An 18,960-nucleotide genomic window follows, 5' to 3' on the forward strand; every position below is an offset into this window, starting at 1 on the left:
ACTTTTTATCAATTAAAAATCATGCATTTTTGAACCCACACATTCAAAAAAGTATAATGAAAAAAAGAATAAAATTATCATTTCAAATCCAATTTTAAGCTTGCAGAAATTTTCTAAGCTCGAACGTTTTCAAATTTTTATCACGCATGGATCTAATTTAAGTACAATAAATTTTTGCTAGACAGTTGGCGCAATTCAAATTCTAAAACGGTACTTATAAAAGACGTCAAATCAGTTGAACTTGGATATTGAACGAGCCTTCATATGTTTTGATTTGATTAAAAGCTCATTTTGAGAATTTCCAAAACCGCACACACTGGAAACAAAAATTTAAAAAATTGATTTTTTTTTGGAATAATTTTTAGAATGTTAATCAAGAGTAGGTAATATAATAAACTTTTGATCGAAAAGGGAAAAGTGTACGACTTTGAAAATACCAATTTCTACATACGTAAGCATAAGTTATTAGGTAAGTATAGTACATCTCCTTCGTTTTATCACGGTATAAGTAAGTATACGGTAAGAAAATAACAAAGGAATCTTTTGGTCCTTCAATTATCGATTTTGCTCAGTATTTCTACTAAAACGTGGAAGCCCACAAAAGTAAGTACCTACCTTTCATTAAAATGTCAGTTGCTTAGGTAATTCAAACTTTTGCAAAGTTTTAAAATTTCCAAAATTATTTGAAAATGGCGTGAACATAAAAAATCGAATGACCTTATGGTATGCGTATTATCCTAAAAATTTCAACTTCTTGGTTACATTTGAATTACCTACTTACAATCAGATTTAAAGGTTCTATTTTTACGTAAGTGAAGAAAATAGGTGGATAAGTAGGAGGTATCTTTTGGTAGAGGATAATGTTTCAAAAAATTGTAAAAATGTCGAAGAATACTAATTTTTAGATCTTGTTGAAAATGGCTTTCAAAATTCGATAATAGAGAGAATATGGTTGTAGGGTTGTAGCAGCTCAAGTGATCAATTGGGTTTAGTAATTTCGAAATTTTTTTTTGGAAAACATTGAAGTTAAAAAAATACACTTTTTCTCATTCATGTCGAAAGTGGTTCGCAAAATGCGTAGATAATCGGAATACAAGTTGTAGTTGTTCAATCGCACATTTCGAAATTTTATGACATTTTTTTGTTGTTGAAAAAATGTCATTATTCTCGCCTATGTCAAAATTGAGTCTCTTAAATCTGATTGAAATTCAAAAATGTGACGATAAATACTTACTTAGGTATTGAAAGTTTCAAAAATGTCACAGTTTGCAAAAAATCAAAATTTTAGCCATTTTTTGGGGTAAGACTAATGATTTGAGATAGCAGTTTAGAATTGAATTGACAAAATACCTACTTACGTACAATCTACATGTGTCCAAATTGTCTCATGGATTAAAGAAAGTATTTAAAATATAAAAATTACGAGAATGTATTGAAGTTTATCACTATTATAGTCATTAGTCGCTAATCAGTTCAACACGAGAAGTGTTGGGAATCACACTGTAGGCATTTTTTTGAGTTTAATTTAAAAATCATGTTGTTGAGTTTAAGTTTACCTCAATCGTTTTGATTTTTGAAATAATTCAGAGCAATGCAGAAGATTACGAGGTCGATCACACCAGTTACGCGTTGGTACAAGACACTGGACAGGACATTTTCAAATTTTCAATTACTGGCACTAAGATTTATTCGTGGATCGTGGATAAAGTAGATAGGTAGGGTACCTATCTCATCTGGTTGGTAATGAATAATGATGCATTAAATGGACAAGGAATGACATTGTATGATATTCCAATCAGAGTCCACGATTATTTTTCTGTTTACAAATTCTATTACAAAAACGGATTACTAGCTGGGTTTGATTATTGGTAGGTATATTACCCTAAAGTGTAGCAGAGAAGACCCACCTGGGATACGAAAAGAAACTTTTGGTGCAATACTTTATAACGAAATCGAGTGCATCAGCGTACCTACACCTCACTGTAAAACTCAGAAATTAATTTTGAGCAATTGAAATTAGGGTTTTAGAGGTTGGAAAATTTCAGACCATGCCCTTTCTTAACATCGAATTCCCTCTGAAATCGAAAGCGGACACCTCAGTGGTTTCCTGAAAGCCTGTTTTTTTCGGTAATTCACTCCTAAATTCTTAAAATATCATAATAACAGTACTTAATCCAGTAATTATTTCTTAATAATTTTTCATTTTTTGAAAAAAAAATCTGAATAGGTAAGTATGTTTTGGCATTTTTCCGTAGTGGCGCTTTTTTGAAAAAAAAAAACGATAAAATTTCGAAAATCTTACCAAAATGTTGAAAAAATGCTGCTTAAAAATGCTAAGATATGCGCTTGAAAGATTGAAAATGTAACATTTTATACATTTATGACAAAAATATGCAACAACAAAATGTGGCTTGATCGACTCCAAATCGTATGAAACGCAAAGATCCAAGTGATATGCGCAATCATCTTTGTGGATAAAAACATGTAATAAAATCCATTCTCTAATTATCAGAATCAAATGATTCACGATTTCCTGTAGGTACATAATTGAAAAAACAACGTCATAGCGTCATAAAGTACATAATACTTTTATGCATGTATGGGTAATTTGCAATTTGCATCACGAGATTAAAAATAGATATCTCATCTTTCCTGTGATTTCTGTTACAACTCAGTATACCATATCTAATCATTTACATGCGAGTCCGTATAGAGCGATGCATTAGAAGAATTACGAACTTTCAGTTCGGATTCCTATAAAATTTTAATAAGTAATAAAGTTCAGTAAATTGAAAATATTTGATTGTCATTGGTGTACTACGAATAAAAATGCTTAAAGTGAAGTATTGTCGTACTTGGTGTTCGTTATTGAAAAACGGTACGGAGATCTTCGTGGTTGCACTATTGGTAAGTTAATCAATATTATTATTTTTTTTTTTGAGGCACGTTTTTTGATCTCTCTATGGTTCGCAACACTACAAAATCGGCCAATATGTAGTCAAATAGAGGCGAAATCAATTGTCAAAGAAGATGCTTTATTAGTGATAGGTAAAGTCATCGGAATTAAGTTAAACGCGCATGACCAGATTTTTTCATTCCCCAAAAAACTTTGAAAAATAGACAGAAGCCATTTTGGAAAATCGTGCCACGTAGGTATTTATAAATATGATCAAGCGCGAGTTTCATTTTGTTGTATAGGTAGGTATCTACTTCAATTATTTTGATCGTCATTTTTGTAATAATACTACATAGAATAATTTTTCATTTAAGGTCTTTTGCATGCAGTTTTATCAAGTTCTGACTACAGCGGATGAAGGACCTTTGGTCATGTTTGTAGAATCAAGTATGTCTACCTATGTTATTTACCTATGTACATGCCTAGGTATTGGAAGATTATAGAACTCAGTTAAGCAAGTGCGGTCTCTTTTTCAGTATCTACCCAACTGAAATACAAAAGGGTTATTCCATGTCAATTCGACCAACGTTTTTGAGTCATGTTTTATGATTTCGCTCAATTTTTTTTTACAATATCTACCCACCCAGTAAGTAAGAAACCCGCAATCAGTTTGGTCCCAGCTCCCCCAGGGGGTGAGTGGGGGGCTTCCATTATTTCCCAAGGGGGGGGGGGGAGTAACCTAAAAAAAAATGGTTTCAATCGTGTGCCACATAAAGTAGTATGTTTTCAATATCGCTGAACACGAACATAGCCTTAGTTTTTCAAATTGACCTCACCCATGGCACCCAGAACCTCCCACAATTAGTAAAAGTCCAAAAAATTTGTTGGAGGCCGTGGATGGGATACAACCAAAAATCTGACGTCATATTCGTATCCAGCGTCCCCAAAAACATACTACATATTTGATGTGTCGCACGAAAAAACCCCTATTTTGAACTTTTACCCCCTTTGAGGAGGTGCTGGGGGCCGTGGATGGGGTCCAATCAAAAGTCTAACGTCATATTCGTATTCAGCGTTACCAAAAACATACAATTCGATATATCACATGCCCCAGATTTTTTTTCGAAAGTTTTTGCCCAAAATTGCGGGGGTTGGGGTGCTCCCTCGCCATTCAGAGATCTCATCTCGAAACTTGAATATTTCGAAAGAGCATCAAAAGGTACATCTATGGAAATTTTTTTAGAATTTTAAATGGTAGTTCCCACTTATAGCGTCATTTTGAAATTTGAACTTTCAATTTGAAAGCTCAACATTTAAATTATGAAAATTTCAAAATGCTTAAAAAGTTCAAAATTCAGTACCCTTTCGAACTGTGAAATTAGTTTTGATCAAAATATTATAGTTTTGGAGGCATGCGCTCTCGAGGCAATGTGAAAATAATATTAGCCCCCCCCCCACCCACCCGCCCCTGGGACCAAACTGATTGCGGGTTTCTTACTTACTGGGTGGGTAGATATTGTAAAAAAAATTGAGCGAAATCCAAAGACATGACTTTCAAAATACATAGCATTTTGTTGGTCGAATTGACATGGAATGACCCAAAACTGGGTTCCGGAGTTCTAGAAAAAAAGGAACAGATTTTTTTGTACTATTTGGCGGTCTAAACAATTTGTATTTTTGTTCTAGAGTTTACATGTGAAAATGGCACTTCTATTAGCGGACGTCAAGTATGTGATAGGATAGGCGATTGCCCTAATGACGAAGATGAACTTGGTTGCGGTGAGAATTATAAAATACCTAGCGTAGCCTACCTATAATATCCCTGATCTTATTTCTAACCTACCTGCCTCATACAGGGTGCCCAGAAATATCGAGTACCCCTGAAAAAGTCTTCTACTGAAATACTTTGGTTGGTCACAGTGAATGATAATAATGAAAGCACATGATTGGTTGTTGGACTGGAGAGATAACATTCCACCAATCACATGCCTCTATTTCACGTTGCCAACCTATATTTTTAATGAAAAACTTTCTCAGGGGTACTCGATATGTAGATAGTTCACCTTTATACCTACTTGTACCGACCTACCTCCGAACATTTTTTTTTTTTTTTTTTTTGAGTAAGGTATACAATAGAGCCACACATTTGATCACGATTTTAATTATTCAGGACACCCTTGTGGACCTCGTGAATTCCAATGCAGCGGTCATGGAACAAAAGCATGTATTCCCAAAGAATTCCATTGCGATGGAAAAATCGACTGCTACGATAAAACGGATGAAGTTGGTTGTCTTGGTAAGTATTCAATAAGTACCTAATCACTGGCTGATATTTTGTAAAGGAACTGGAAGCCATCCTACAAAATTATTCATAAGTAGGTACACTGAAAGAAATAAACAGCAATAGTTACATTAAAACGATGCACTCAGTGCATTAAAACGCGGTAATTTTGGTATAGGAATGAAACGCATTAATCAGTACACATTTAGAGAAGTAACTATTACACAGAAGTGCAGTAACCATTCCATCGTTTTTATGCAACAGTATTTAAAAAGTGGGTTTAGATATTTTTTTTTTTTATCAATTTCAAGTTTCTCCGCCCAACTACCTGCACTTAACGACATGGCCGCGAGTAGAATATTTGATTCAGGCCCTCGAAGTATTCATAAGTTTTTCACTGTTTGGGAATGTTTACCACTGACGATGTACTCAGTACATCGTTTACTGTATTCAGTAAATCACTACATGGTTCTCAGCCATGTTTAAGGAATGTAATCATTGCTTACTATACGATGTAACTATTACCCACCAAATGATGTTCTGAATAAGGGTAGAGGCACCAAATATGGACCACTTTTTTTTGGAGGATTGCCACTTGAAAACTATAGGAGGTAGAAACCTCCACAAAGGCTTAAAATGAAGTTCCATCCTTCCACCAACACTGTACAAAACTTCAGGGGTGAAGGTCAACTTTAAGTATGTTTTTTTTATTGTTGAGTGATGAGTGTCAAAATGACAGTTCGAAATTTTGGACGCCTAATATGGACCACCTATAAAATTTCAAAATAAACATACTTTCACATTTTTCAAAAGGTCATATTTATTTGTAGAAATGAATAAAAAAACTTATTCTCAGCAGTTCAGGTTAATTTTGAATAATTTTTTTCAAATTGTTGAATGACGAGTGTCAAAATGACAGTTCAAAATTTTGGACACCTAATATCCACCACCTAAAGAATAATTTCAAAATAAACATATTTTTACGTTTCAAAACATCATATTTATTAGTAGAAATGAACAAAAAAAAGTATTTCAAGCATTCCCCTTTTCAGTGGCTGGAAAAAATGAGTAAAAAATTCAATATCACAGGTGGTCCATATTAGCGCACCCCATAAAAAAAAACTTTGCACCAAAAATTTCTGTACATACTCTCATTTTTAGCAAAAACTGATCACTCCAGCAGAAACTACATCCTTTTTTGATATCATAAACATCATTGACATTTAGAAAATTACACCACATATATATTTTAATAAAAGTTGAAAAACACACTAAAAAAAGTTTTCAGTGTCTCAAAACAGTTTTTTGTAAATTTCTCAGCGAGTTTTGAGTTTACAGTTGTAATTTTTATCTCATTCGTTTTTTTGATGAAAAATACATCAGAATACATTTTTTCCTGGCCGATTGCGCCAATTACCAACGAGAACGGGCGCTGGTCCATATTGCGGACTGGTCCATAATTGGTGCCCTTACCCTTACCATGTCTGCAGGACTGAGTCCCCAAAGAAATGTAATGAGAACATAGAAATTAATTTTGGAAGGTGATGCAATAAATCCATCCTGGCGATGTACTCATTCCATTATTTGATGCATTCTCTGATTTGAACTATGTAATCATTACATCAAAATGAGGTAATTTGAAAATTACTGTACTGTGCAGTAACCATTGCATCAATTTCAGGACTGAATACAGCGTTTTGAAAATCATTTCTTTCAGTGTAGAGGTACCTAAGTGCGATGTTCATTTCAGTGGTACGCGGCAAAGGCGCGGGCTTAAGCGTCGAAGAAAAACACGAAGGCGAGAGTTTTCAAGTTTCTTGTTTAGTTTATGGTGAACCTATCCCGGAGATAGTATGGTATCGGAATGAGGGACCTGTATCTAGCAGATGTACATCGACCAGGATCAAAAGGAAAGGAGTATTGACTTGTCGGAATATAAAAGTAGGTAAACTAATTACTTATATGACCTGACCTTCGGCTTCAGAATTTTTCTCGATGTAAGTTTCATTCAATCTAATTTACGTACATATTTGTACTCAGCTGGAAGATAGTGGTGCTTACACCTGTGAAGGTATCAACCCGAAAAAATTCACTGTGTATGCCCGTGCTGTTCGTCCTATACATACTGTAGTGGTCCGTCCAAATAAACATGAAGTATCTTGTCGATCCGATGAATTCCAATGCAACGGTGATGAAACTAAAGCATGTATTCCAAAACAATTCCGCTGCGACGGAGTAATCGACTGTTACGATAAAACGGATGAAGTTGATTGTTGTAAGTATTTCGTTAATCAATAAACTATACAGAAGCCATCTTAGGAAAAAAAACTTGTACATGCGATATATCCTTGTTCAGCACCTAACATCCATGCTGTGAAGAAAGAGGAACGTGCCATAATCATGGATGAAGGTGGAACTTTTGAGATTAAGTGTTTCTTTTATGGTGAACCTATCCCAGAGATAATGTGGTATTGGAATGGTGGTCCTGTTCCCACAAAATGTTCATCAACCAGAGTCCACAAAACTGGAGTATTGACTTGTCCGAATATCAAAGTATGTAAACAATACTGTCACTTTCAAGTTCTCTCGTGATGTGCTTAACTGTGAGTTTCAATCAATCTAATTTATTTCCTCTCAGCCATCAGATGAAGGTGTTTACAGTTGCAAAGGTATCGATTCGAAAAAATTCACTGTATATGCTCGTACGTTAGATTCCGATTATTCGTTGAAGGTTCATCAAAAGGAACCAGAAGAAACATGAAGATTCATGCAGGATTCTCAATTAAAACACACACATAATACCTATACTTGAATTTCTAGCATTTAGATTCTGCATAAGTATTATTATCAATCAAGTCTATCTATCTATTCATTAATTTTCTTTATCATTATAAGTAACTATAGGTAACTTACTGTAAATTATAATTCATCCTCCCCCCTCATCCATTTTCCACCCCACTGTAAACCCTCAGGCCCTCAGGTGTGTGTAAGGGGTAAGTGGAGAGATTATTTGTTATTCTCATATTAATCATCAAATACACTTTTATTTCATTTTTTTTAAAAGTGTCTATTTATCTAATAAATATCTACTTTAAGTAGGTATTCAAATTGGTAATTATTCGCATAGTGTCCAATTCCAAATACCTACCAACATTCAAAATGGTAAATAGAGTTGAATCACCGATTTTAATATCTAACAATTCCTAGATGAAGTGGGACTCCATACTCCATAATCGTAATTAGATTCGATATTTTCAAGGAAATTTCTACGTAATTCACACAAAACAATTTTTCTGGTCTTTCCTTCTCAAAGGGATATGATTTTACTTTACTCACGAAATGCCAGCCCATTACGAGGTGAAAAACAAAAATTATTCCTGGAATGCATAATAAAGTAAGTACAAATAGGTACCTAATTATCTATTCGATTTTTCGAACCATACCTAATTGGTCATAAAAACGTTTGTTTTCGATTACTTATACAATATGTTTCATGTTTACCAAATTCTCATCCGCTAGGAAAAAATCGTCTCTTTGTCCTCCTTGGTCACGTACGAGACTGTCTGAATGTTCGCAATCCTTTTTAAATGCAATACCTAATTACCTACCTTTGGTGATGGTTTTTCGATATGGAAAAAATAGGTATCACTAAACACGAATTGTTATTAAAGTTCAAGGAAAAAATTTTTTCATTTGCTTCATACTCAGTTATCAGTAAAACGTGCAAAAATCTATAAATTTACCTACAGTAAATTGTCCGTTTTCGGCATCGCGCGTGATTCAAGATTTTCTGTAAGTAAGTAAATGGAAACAAAAACGACGTCATAAAACATTTTTACCTAGTACTATCAATTTGCATATATAAAAGATTGAAAATAAGTATTCTACCTGCGCACTTTATTGCAACTCGAGTACCTATAATCATTTGATCGCGAGTCCGTCGTCGGTTCTCTGCAGAATTAGGAGGTTGCAAATTGTATTTTTCAATAATAATTTCGATAGATTTTAATTTGCATTAGCATATACGAGTACATAGAACTAAAAATGCTTAAAGTGAAGTATTGTTGTAGAAGCTGTACGGCGATCTTCGTGGTTATTCTTTCGGTAAGTTTATTAAATACATTTACTAAAAATAAAAACAAAAAAATTGTTCGGAAACATAATCAGAGTAATTTTTAAAAAAAATACTATTTTAATACCTAGGTACATATAATCACTTTTAATGAAAACATTTTTTTACCAAAGGTTTTTCATATGCAATCTTGCCAAGTTATAACGACAGAGAATACTGGTTCTTTGGACATAGACAATATTACAAAGACTGACAACGAGACTTTGGACACTGGCATTATTACAAAGACTGACAACGAGACTTTGGACATTGACAGTATTACAAAGACTGACAACGAGACTTTGGACATTGACAGTGTTACAAAGACTGACAACGAGACAAGTATGTAGATAGAAATTACCAAGGGTCCAAGGCTACCTATTTTCATAACCTGGTTAATTTTTTCAACTTAGCTATGTACTTTTTGTTCCTGTATTTTTCTGAATACCTACCTATGTGGATTGTTTTTATTTGTATATACTTGTACGTTTATTCAGCACCATCTTGTAAAACTGGTAAATTCCAATGCCGAAACTGCGTTCTTAGAAAATTGTTATGCGATGGAAAAGCCGACTGTTACGATGGAAAAGATAAAGCCGATTGCTGTAAGTACATATTAGCTGGCTGATATTCTCTAGAAATTGAGGACCATCCCATAGAGAAACATTTGCGAATATTTTGCTATTATTCGAATTTTGATACCTATTTGTTATTCAGGGTGCAATGCCTTTTGGGAAATTCTTACCAAAGACCAAATTTCGAATGCAGGCGATACTTTTAATATGACTTGCTTGGTTTATGGTGCTGGTGAACCTATCCCAGAAATAGAATGGAATCAAAATGAGGAACTTGTCCCTAGGAACTGTACATCGACCGGAGATCACGGAACTGGAGTAATGACTTGTCCAAGTATCGAAGTACGTAGCCTAAATGAATAATAACGTGACTTTCAGAGTCTCTCACGATGTAAAAGTTTTAATTAATCTAATTTATACTTATGTCCTTGTAGTCGGCAGTTGGACACTATGCAGGTGTTTACAGCAGTGTTGCGAAAAGAATGTATTCTTGTTCTCTTTCCTGGGTCTGTTTGTTCCATTAACATCATAAGCTGCAAGGTCGATGGGTTATTCCTATATGAATCAAATGTTTCGTTCTTTCGTTCGTCTCTGTTCGTCCTCGTCCTCGTCCTCGTTTTCGTCTTTCGTTCTTCATATAAAAAGTATCTAATTGAAAAAACATTCAAAATTGAGAAATTTTTTTCTCATTAAGCCAACAACCTTGAAAAAGTTACGAACGTTCGAAGATCAGAAAAACAATTTTTTTTTCATTTTACGCCGAATATTGCAATTTAACAGTGTTTTTCAATAGGTATAAAAGATGAAAAATATTTTTAAAAATTATTGATGTGATGTGTGCCTGGTTGGAATTGCCAACGAGAACAAATAACCTAAACAAACGCAGGGAACGAGCCTTCTTGTTCTTTTGCTCTTCCTGGTCCAAAAAAATTATAATTTGTTCTTTCGTTCTCGGTTCATTAATTTTTATATATGTATTTGTTCGTTCGTTCGTTCGTTCGTTCTCAAAATTTGTTGTTCTTCTGTTATATTCTTTCGTTCTCGTTCTTCGTTCGTTCTCGCAACATTAGTTTAACAGTTGCAAAGGAATCGACCAAGAAACATTCACTATCCACGCCCGTTCCATCAGTTCTAATCTCTGGTTACAGATCGGTCAAAAAAAAAACTGAAAAAGGGAAAGAAGGAAAAAAATCGTTGCAGCTTTTCAATCGACATCAACAGATGAAATCATTCATTCACTAAGTTTTTGATAATAAGTACCTAAGTAATGTAAGATTATATTAATTAGAGGTTACTCAACAAATATCTACCTATACTATACTTATTCATATTGGTAATTATTTGCATAATGTCCAAATCAAAATAGGTACTTGAAGTGATAGGTAGAGTTTAATCACCGATTTTACTAACAATTCTCAAGCAAAGTGAGTGAAACGAAACAATGTTGCCTTAAAAGTTGAAAGTGCTACTGTTGGGGCTCCAACTGAAATGAGGTATGATAATTATTACGTTCAAGAAAATTGCTACTAAATTCATAGCCTACCGGTGCCTACACACCATGATTTTTTTGGTCGTTCCTTTTCAAAGGGATAAGTTGATAACAAAAATTTGCTCACAAAGGAACCCCCTGAGATATCAGGCTCTGATTTGAAGGGGACCGCGATTTTTGGCTGACACTCTCAAAACCAAAATTTCAGCTGCCCAAATTGATTTTTTTTATTTTTGGTCAATTTTTCAATAGGTAATCCAATATTGACAATTTTCGGCGATTAATGCTTAATAAATAAGATATAGGTACCTACCTATATCTTTATTTTTGTTCGGTGAAAATACTAGGTGAAAACTTGTCCTAAAATTAATACCAAGTCTATCAAACTGAATTTCACCATTTCTGGTGATTTTGGAGTCTCCAACGCGATTTTCGATTTCTCCGTGAATTTTAATGACGATCACACGACCCTCAATTTTTGGTGAATCATAGTCAAAGGAGCTAGGTTGTTATAAAATAGCAAAAATTGTCCTCTTAGATCAGATTAATCCATAAAGGCTTCGACTAAATCTCCATTTTAAATACAAATATCTACTTAGGTAGGTACCTATTCAAAAACAACCTCAGTTCAACATTTAAACAAAATACATTTTTGAACCAATCAAAGTAGATGCATAAGTAGGCTAGGTACTTTCATTAAAACAATATTTCGAGCCAGGCTCATAATCTATGATAAAAGTTCAATGCCTTCTTGAAAGATTTCCCGAATTTATTGAAATTAAAAATTACGCAACTTTACACGTGTAGGAAGAGTAAGTACCTAATTATCAAACGATACGCTACATTAAAATACACCAAGCGTTTATGTAAGTATCTACCTATACACTATCTAGTTGTTCGACGTTTTTTTAAAATAAAACGCCGAAATTATAAACGTTCGACACGTGTAGTATCAAAAGTTTAACTTTGCCTAAATTTTATAAAAATGTTGATCCATTTCGCTATCGTTTTGATTGTCGCGATGATTCAATGCAATACAGAAGATCATGGAGTCGATGAAACTGCCTCCTACTTATATAAAGTTGGACATATCCAGATTGTCAACAATGGGCACAAAGATATCATTCGTAGTCAAATTCACTCATCTGCTTAACAACGATGGGATAGATGGACAAGGAACAACATTGTTTGATATCCGAGTTGGAGCCCATAATACTTCAGCTGTTTACGAATTCGATTACGAACTTTCGATTATTGGTACCTTCAAGTATCGCATAATGGAACTATTCATATAGGATATACCCTCAAAGATCGATCATCTCTACCGTAACTCATCGCTCCGATTTCTCCTAGCTTTCAATTTTTAGATTCTTTGTAGCAATCAAGACTCAAATAACGAGGTTATAAAATAGCAAAAATTGTCCTCTTAGATCAGATTAATCCATAAAGGCTTCGACTAAATCTCCATTTTAAATACAAATATCTACATAGGTAGGTACCTATTCAAAAACAACCCCAGTTCAACATTTAAACAAAATAAATTTTTTAACCAATCAAAATAGATGCATAAGTAGGGTAGGTACGTTGATTAAAACAAAATTTCGAGCCAGGCTCATAATCTATGATAAAAGTTCAATGGCTTCTTGAAAGATTTCCCAAATTTATTGAAATTAAAATTACGCAACTTTACACGTGTAGGAAGAGTACCTAATTATCAAACGATACGCTACATTAAAAATACACCAAGCGTTTATGTATCTACCCATACACTATCTAATTGTTCGATTCATTAAGTAATAGTTACAGGCATTTGAAAATCTTATAAAAATAAAGAGAATACGAAGATGTTTGTCATTTACCAAATAATCGGTTCGAAGTTTAGTGACTTTTACTTTCACACTGTCTATACCTATTTTACTATAGTAAAACACTAAAATTAAAAACATTCGAGTGTAAAGTATCGTAATTGTATTCTGAATTTTACAATCATGTTGATCCGTTTCGGTTTCGCAATCGTTTTGATCGTCAACGTCGCGTTGATTCAATGCAAAGCAGAAGATGGTGAAGTCGATCACCCCAACTACGTATACAGAACTGGACACTTCCAAATTTTCAACTACTGGCTCAAAGATATATTAGTGGAAAAAGTTTCTCATCTGCTCAACAACGATGCAACAAATGGACGTGGAACGACATTGTACGATATTCCGGTCAAATCGCGTGATTTTTCTCCGATTTACGAATTCAACTACCGAAATGGAACACAGACTGCGGATGATTATTGGTTTATTCGAGTATCGCATAATGGAACCAGTTGGGATACGACAGAAATCTTCTGGTGTAATATTCCCGATGATATTGGTAACTCTACGGTTTTGTTGAATTTGCATATATTTCCGCAACTACTGGAAGTCGTTCCGCCGAAATCTCCGTCGTGTAGGACTCGATTGTCTTGAATTGTACATAGGTACCTATACCTAATTGTTTTGCGAGTATGTTACTTATGATATTTACGTAATATTATAAATTTATTTGCTTGATTTGAAGTTTTTTATTTGAACTAATTTGAACGAGGATTCCTGTTTCGATCAAATAGATAAGTAAGATAGGTAATACTTACTCTAGTTATTTCGTTTTTCCCCGCTTATTTTTCTCGAATTTCAGTGTTGTTGTTTTTTGATCTTGAAAATTCAGATAGGTATTTTTGGTCAATATTGAACTCTTCTCGTTTGAGGAAAAAAACTCGTTTCAGAATTTCGATTCTTTTTAAATAATTGTAATTAAATCGACTCATTAAATATACCTACCAACTTATTTTTCGATACATACTTAGAAAACTGTGTTCCTAATTTTTTTTTACTTTTATTTTTTTCAAATTTCTTGAGTTATGGTGGAAAAGGTCAAAATTTCAATTCCTATGATATGAATTTACTCGCTTTTTATAAATAAAAAGTGATGCAGAAATTTTCTAAACTTGAGCTTTTTCAAATTTTTATTACCCAACTATGGGGCTAATTTACAATGTACAATATTGTAGGTACATACTTCGATTCATCACGGTAAGTAAAGTACAGTAAGAAAATAACAAAGGGATCTTTTTTAGGTCCTTCAATCACCGATGTTGCTTAGCTTTTGTACTAAAACGTGCATGGAAACTCATAAAGTAAGTATAAATGTCAGTTGCTTATACGAAAAATTCAAAGTTTTACAGGGTTTTAAAATTTTCAGAATTATTTGAAAATGGGATGAACAGAAAAAAAATCGAATGACCATTTATTACGTATTATCCTAAAAATATTTCAACTTCTTGCTCACATTTAAATTACAATCAGATTTTAAGGCTCTATTTTTACGTAAGTATCTAAGTGAAGAAAATAGGTGAATAATAGTCGGTATTTTTTGGCAGCAAAAAATGTTTCAAAAAAATTGTAAAAATGTCGAAGAATACTACTAATTTTTAAATCCTGTTATAAATGGCCTTCAAAATCCAATAATAGAGAGAATATGATTGTAGCAGCTAAATTGATCGATTGGGTAAGTAGGTACATATTTCGAGGAAAAAATTCAGGTTAAAAAATTCACTTTTTCTCATTCGTGTAAGTGGCTTCCAAAATGTGTCGATACCTAATTGGAATATGGGTTGAATATAAGATTTTCAGAGTTGTAGTTGTTCAACGCACATTTTGAAATTCTGTGCCTAATTTTGTTGTTGTAGTTGAAAAATGCCATTATTCTCCCCTTTGTCAAAATTGAGCTTCCAAATTTGATTAAAATTCAAAATGTGGCTATAGAAATACTCATGTTTTTTAGAATAAATTCTCATTAGCCTTGATGTTTTGTTGAAAAAACAAAAAAATAAGAGATTTTCTTTGGTATAGGTAAGTACAGGTAGCTATACTAGCTGGGTACCTATGAATTAATTTTGAAAAATACTTGAAGTTACATATTTAATTCTTTTTTTGGTTTCCAGTGAAGAAATGTAATCTATATGCACTTATGCAGGTAGTAGGTAGTTATGGTATTATCTACTTGACGTAAGGTAATAAAAATTGAAAGTTTCAATCTCACAGTTTACAAAAAATCAAAATGTCAGCGTGTCAGCTATTTTTGAGGTAAGCTGAAACTAAATTCGTTGTAAACTAACGATCTGAGACAGCAATTTAGAATACAATGATTTAACCGTGGCAAAAAAAGGGGATTGCTAGCAGGGTTTAATTATTGGTACCTACATCAAAGTGTCGCAGGGAAGATCCACCTGGGATACGAAAAGAAACTTTTGGTGCAATTCTTTATCATGAAATCGAGTCCACCAAATGGTGAAAAACAATCTACCTACCTAATTATTCTTGATAGGTAATATACCCGTTCGTATGAAAAGTAAAATTCCAATTTGCATCACATCAAAATCCGGAAATTATCATAAAAAGTGAAAAAATAATCACTCCATTTATACTTGATAAATCGTCTGTTATCAGCATCAAGTGATTCATAATTTCCTGTAATTGTAAAAATAGCGACATGGCTCATAAAGTAGATATGTATACTTAGTACATATTTAGGCATGTACAAGTATAGTTTGCAATTTGTATCAAGAGATTAAAATATTTCCTGTGTTTTCTATGGCAACCATCAGACTCAGTAGGCTAGATAATAGATATCATACCTAATCATTTACATGAATTACGACCTTTCAGATTAGATTTTAATAAATAAAAATTTATCTAACAATACAGTTTGGTAAATTTAAAATATTTGATGATTTGTGTTGGTAATACTTTCTACTAAAAATGCTTAAAGTGAAGTATTATTATACTTGGTATTCGTTAACAAGAAACGGTACGCCGATTTTCGTGGTTGCACTATTGGTAGGTATGTTCATTACAGTATACTGGAAGTAGTACTGGTATTGTACTTTAGTAATACTGCAGTAGTACTTTAATACTACTTATTCTCTAGGAGTACTGAAGTTCAGTAGTTTAGTAGTACTGTAGTAATACTGCACAGTACTAGTGCAGTACTACTTGAAAAGTTCAAATTGTTACTACAGGCAGTACTACTATTTTTTTGCATGGGATAAGTATATATTTTTTTGAGGTACTTACGTTTTTTGATCTCTCCCTGGTCCGCAACTTCCAAAATCGGTCAATAAGTTGTCAATAAGTGACAAGATCATGTTTTGTTTTAGTGATAGGTTAAGTCACCGGAATTATCAATTTCTGTACTTATGGTAAACGCGCATGTACCGGATTTTTTCCTTCTCTCGAAAAACTTTGGAAAATGGACAGGGGCCGTTTTGGAGTGCCTCATATTCATTATATAAATATGATCAGGCGCAAGTTTAATTTTATTTTTATATTTTAATTACCTATTTTGATCATCAATTTTACCTATACCTAATATAGAATAATTTTTCATTCAAGGTCTTTTGCCTACAGTTTTGTCAAGTTATGACGACAGCGAATGAAGGATCATTGGTCATGTTTGTAGAAACAAGTATGCATAATATTTACAAAATACATGCATAGGTATCTGTAGGTAGAAAATTATATAGGACTCACGATCAATTAACAAAGTGATCTCTTTATAATTTTATTTTTGTCCAAGGGTTTACATGTGAAAATGGCACTTCTATTCGCGGACGTCATGTATGTAATGGAATAGGAGACTGCCCAAATGACGAAGATGAACTAGGTTGCGGTGAGAATCACAACATACGTACCCATCTCTGATCTTTTTTCAAACCTACCTGCTTTTTTATCTGTACTTACTTACCTATCTGTATTTGCTGAACTTCTAGATAGTTCACTTTCATATGTACTTCTACCGACCTACCTACTTGATACGTTTTTTTTTTTTTTTTTTAGTAAGTTATACATAATAGAGCCACACATTTGATCACAATTTTGATTATTCAGGACACCCTTGTGGACCTGGTGAATTCCAATGCAGCGGTCATGGAACCAAAGCATGCATTCCCAAAAAATTCCATTGCGATGGAACAATCGACTGTTACGATAAAACGGATGAAGTTGATTGTCCTGGTAAGTATTCAATAGGTACCTATTCACTGGCTAATATATTAAGTACAAAGGAAGCCATCCTAGTTCCTAGAGAATTATTCATTAGTAGTCTAAGAGTAGGTACCTAACTACAGGGTGCCCAGAAATATTGAGTACCCCTAAGAAAGTTTTTCATTAAAAATATAGGTTGGCAACGTGAAATAGATGCATATGATTGGTGGAATGTTATCTCTCCAGTCCAACAACCGATCATGTGCTATCATTATTATCATTCACTGTGACCAACCGAAGAATTTTAGTAGAAAACTTTTTTAGGGGTACTCGATATTTCTGGGCACCCTGTACCTATACCCACCTAGTACCTAGTACCTACCTAAGTGCGATTTTCGTTTAAGGGGGTGTCAATGCAGGCAGTCCTACGGGTATCATAAATATGAATGAAAGTGAGACTTATAATACGTCATGTTTCGTTTATGGTGACCCTATCCCGGAGATAGTATGGAATCGGGGTGGGGTACCTGTTCCTAGTAAATGCACATCAACCAGGATCAAAAGGGAAGGAATATTGAGTTGTCCAAATCTCGAAGTACGCAAACTAATAAGATGACTTTCAGAATTTTTAACTAAATACCTATGTGAGTTTCACTCAATCTAATTTGTATACCTATTTGCTAATATACCTATTTGCACTCAGATGGCAGATGCAGGTGTTTACAAGTGTGAAGGTATCAACGCGAAAAAATTCACTGTGTATGCCCGTGCTGAACATCCTTATGTTTCGTTGTACGTTCGTCCAAAGAAACATGAAGTATCTTGTCGACCTGATGAATTCCAATGCACCAGTAATGGAGCGTGTATTCCTGAAGAATTCCGGTGCGATGGAAAATTCAACTGTGACGACAAAACTGATGAAGATGGTTGTCCCGAGAAATAACTTTTTCCCATGTAGGTGCTTTACCAATGTTACCATAATGAGTCTTTCGTTCGTTCTCAAATGTTTACAATCGCCAATCTTGTGATTACAATCGTCAATGGGAACTTGTAATTATTTTTCAATATTTTTAAACTTCGTTTTTTCAAATTCATAATGTAAGCTAATTATTTATTTGATTGATATATTTTTATTTTATTAATATTTTCTGAACTCAGAGTTGTTCAATGATTGGCAATCGAATTATGAAACTATACAACATGTACTTTCATGCGAATTCGCCTCTTTGGAAATACATAATACTTATCACTGATAGGTAGCTTATCTTTAAATTACTTACCTATTCATTAATTTTATTTTTATCATTATTTATAAGTAGTTGTCTAAATCTTATTCATTAATTTTACTCATCATTATCAAATCAACTACCTAACCGTAAAGTGTAATTCATCCTCCCCCTCCCTCCATCCAGCCTCCTCCTCACTGTAACCCCTCAGGTATGTGTGAGTGGGGAGTGGTGAGATTATATTTGTGATCCACATATTACGAGTAAATACTAAAGTACATGTTTATTTCATCAAAAAAAGGTACCTATCTATATCTATCAAATATATGTGTTAGTACTTCCAATCTTCCATACCTATACCTTCCTATTGG

General features: G+C 33.6%; 2 protein-coding genes across 2 annotated transcripts; both read left to right on the forward strand.

Moving 5' to 3' along the window:
- The first annotated feature begins 2,665 nt into the window (after positions 1 to 2,665).
- On the forward strand, positions 2,666 to 8,240 carry LOC135833275 (basement membrane proteoglycan-like). The gene is made up of 8 exons (XM_065346996.1): positions 2,666 to 2,907; positions 3,271 to 3,343; positions 4,583 to 4,675; positions 5,067 to 5,192; positions 6,928 to 7,118; positions 7,218 to 7,452; positions 7,534 to 7,730; positions 7,816 to 8,240. The coding sequence occupies exons 1-8, from the start codon at positions 2,830 to 2,832 to the stop codon at positions 7,936 to 7,938; spliced, it is 1,116 nt and encodes a 371-aa protein (XP_065203068.1). The 5' UTR covers positions 2,666 to 2,829; the 3' UTR covers positions 7,939 to 8,240.
- A 786-nt stretch (positions 8,241 to 9,026) lies between these two features.
- On the forward strand, positions 9,027 to 11,187 carry LOC135833276 (uncharacterized). Its single transcript, XM_065346997.1, has 5 exons — positions 9,027 to 9,281; positions 9,423 to 9,630; positions 9,786 to 9,893; positions 10,006 to 10,205; positions 10,298 to 11,187. The coding sequence occupies exons 1-5, from the start codon at positions 9,222 to 9,224 to the stop codon at positions 10,385 to 10,387; spliced, it is 666 nt and encodes a 221-aa protein (XP_065203069.1). The 5' UTR covers positions 9,027 to 9,221; the 3' UTR covers positions 10,388 to 11,187.
- Positions 11,188 to 18,960: the final 7,773 nt, after the last annotated feature.

This window comes from Planococcus citri, chromosome 1 (genome assembly GCF_950023065.1).
Source record: "Planococcus citri chromosome 1, ihPlaCitr1.1, whole genome shotgun sequence".
Lineage (NCBI taxonomy): Eukaryota > Metazoa > Arthropoda > Insecta > Hemiptera > Pseudococcidae > Planococcus > Planococcus citri.

Excerpts from the sequence above, each read along its gene's own strand:
- LOC135833276 (XM_065346997.1), top strand. The coding sequence starts at position 9,222 with ATGCTTAAAGTGAAGTATTGTTGTAGAAGCTGTACGGCGATCTTCGTG. Across the intron at positions 9,894-10,005 it reads AAAAGATAAAGCCGATTGCT|GGTGCAATGCCTTTTGGGAA; the intron begins GTAAGTACATAT and ends TTTGTTATTCAG. Across the intron at positions 10,206-10,297 it reads TGACTTGTCCAAGTATCGAA|TCGGCAGTTGGACACTATGC; the intron begins GTACGTAGCCTA and ends ATGTCCTTGTAG.
- LOC135833275 (XM_065346996.1), top strand. The coding sequence starts at position 2,830 with ATGCTTAAAGTGAAGTATTGTCGTACTTGGTGTTCGTTATTGAAAAAC. Across the intron at positions 2,908-3,270 it reads TCTTCGTGGTTGCACTATTG|GTCTTTTGCATGCAGTTTTA; the intron begins GTAAGTTAATCA and ends TTTTCATTTAAG. Across the intron at positions 3,344-4,582 it reads GGTCATGTTTGTAGAATCAA|AGTTTACATGTGAAAATGGC; the intron begins GTATGTCTACCT and ends TTTTTGTTCTAG.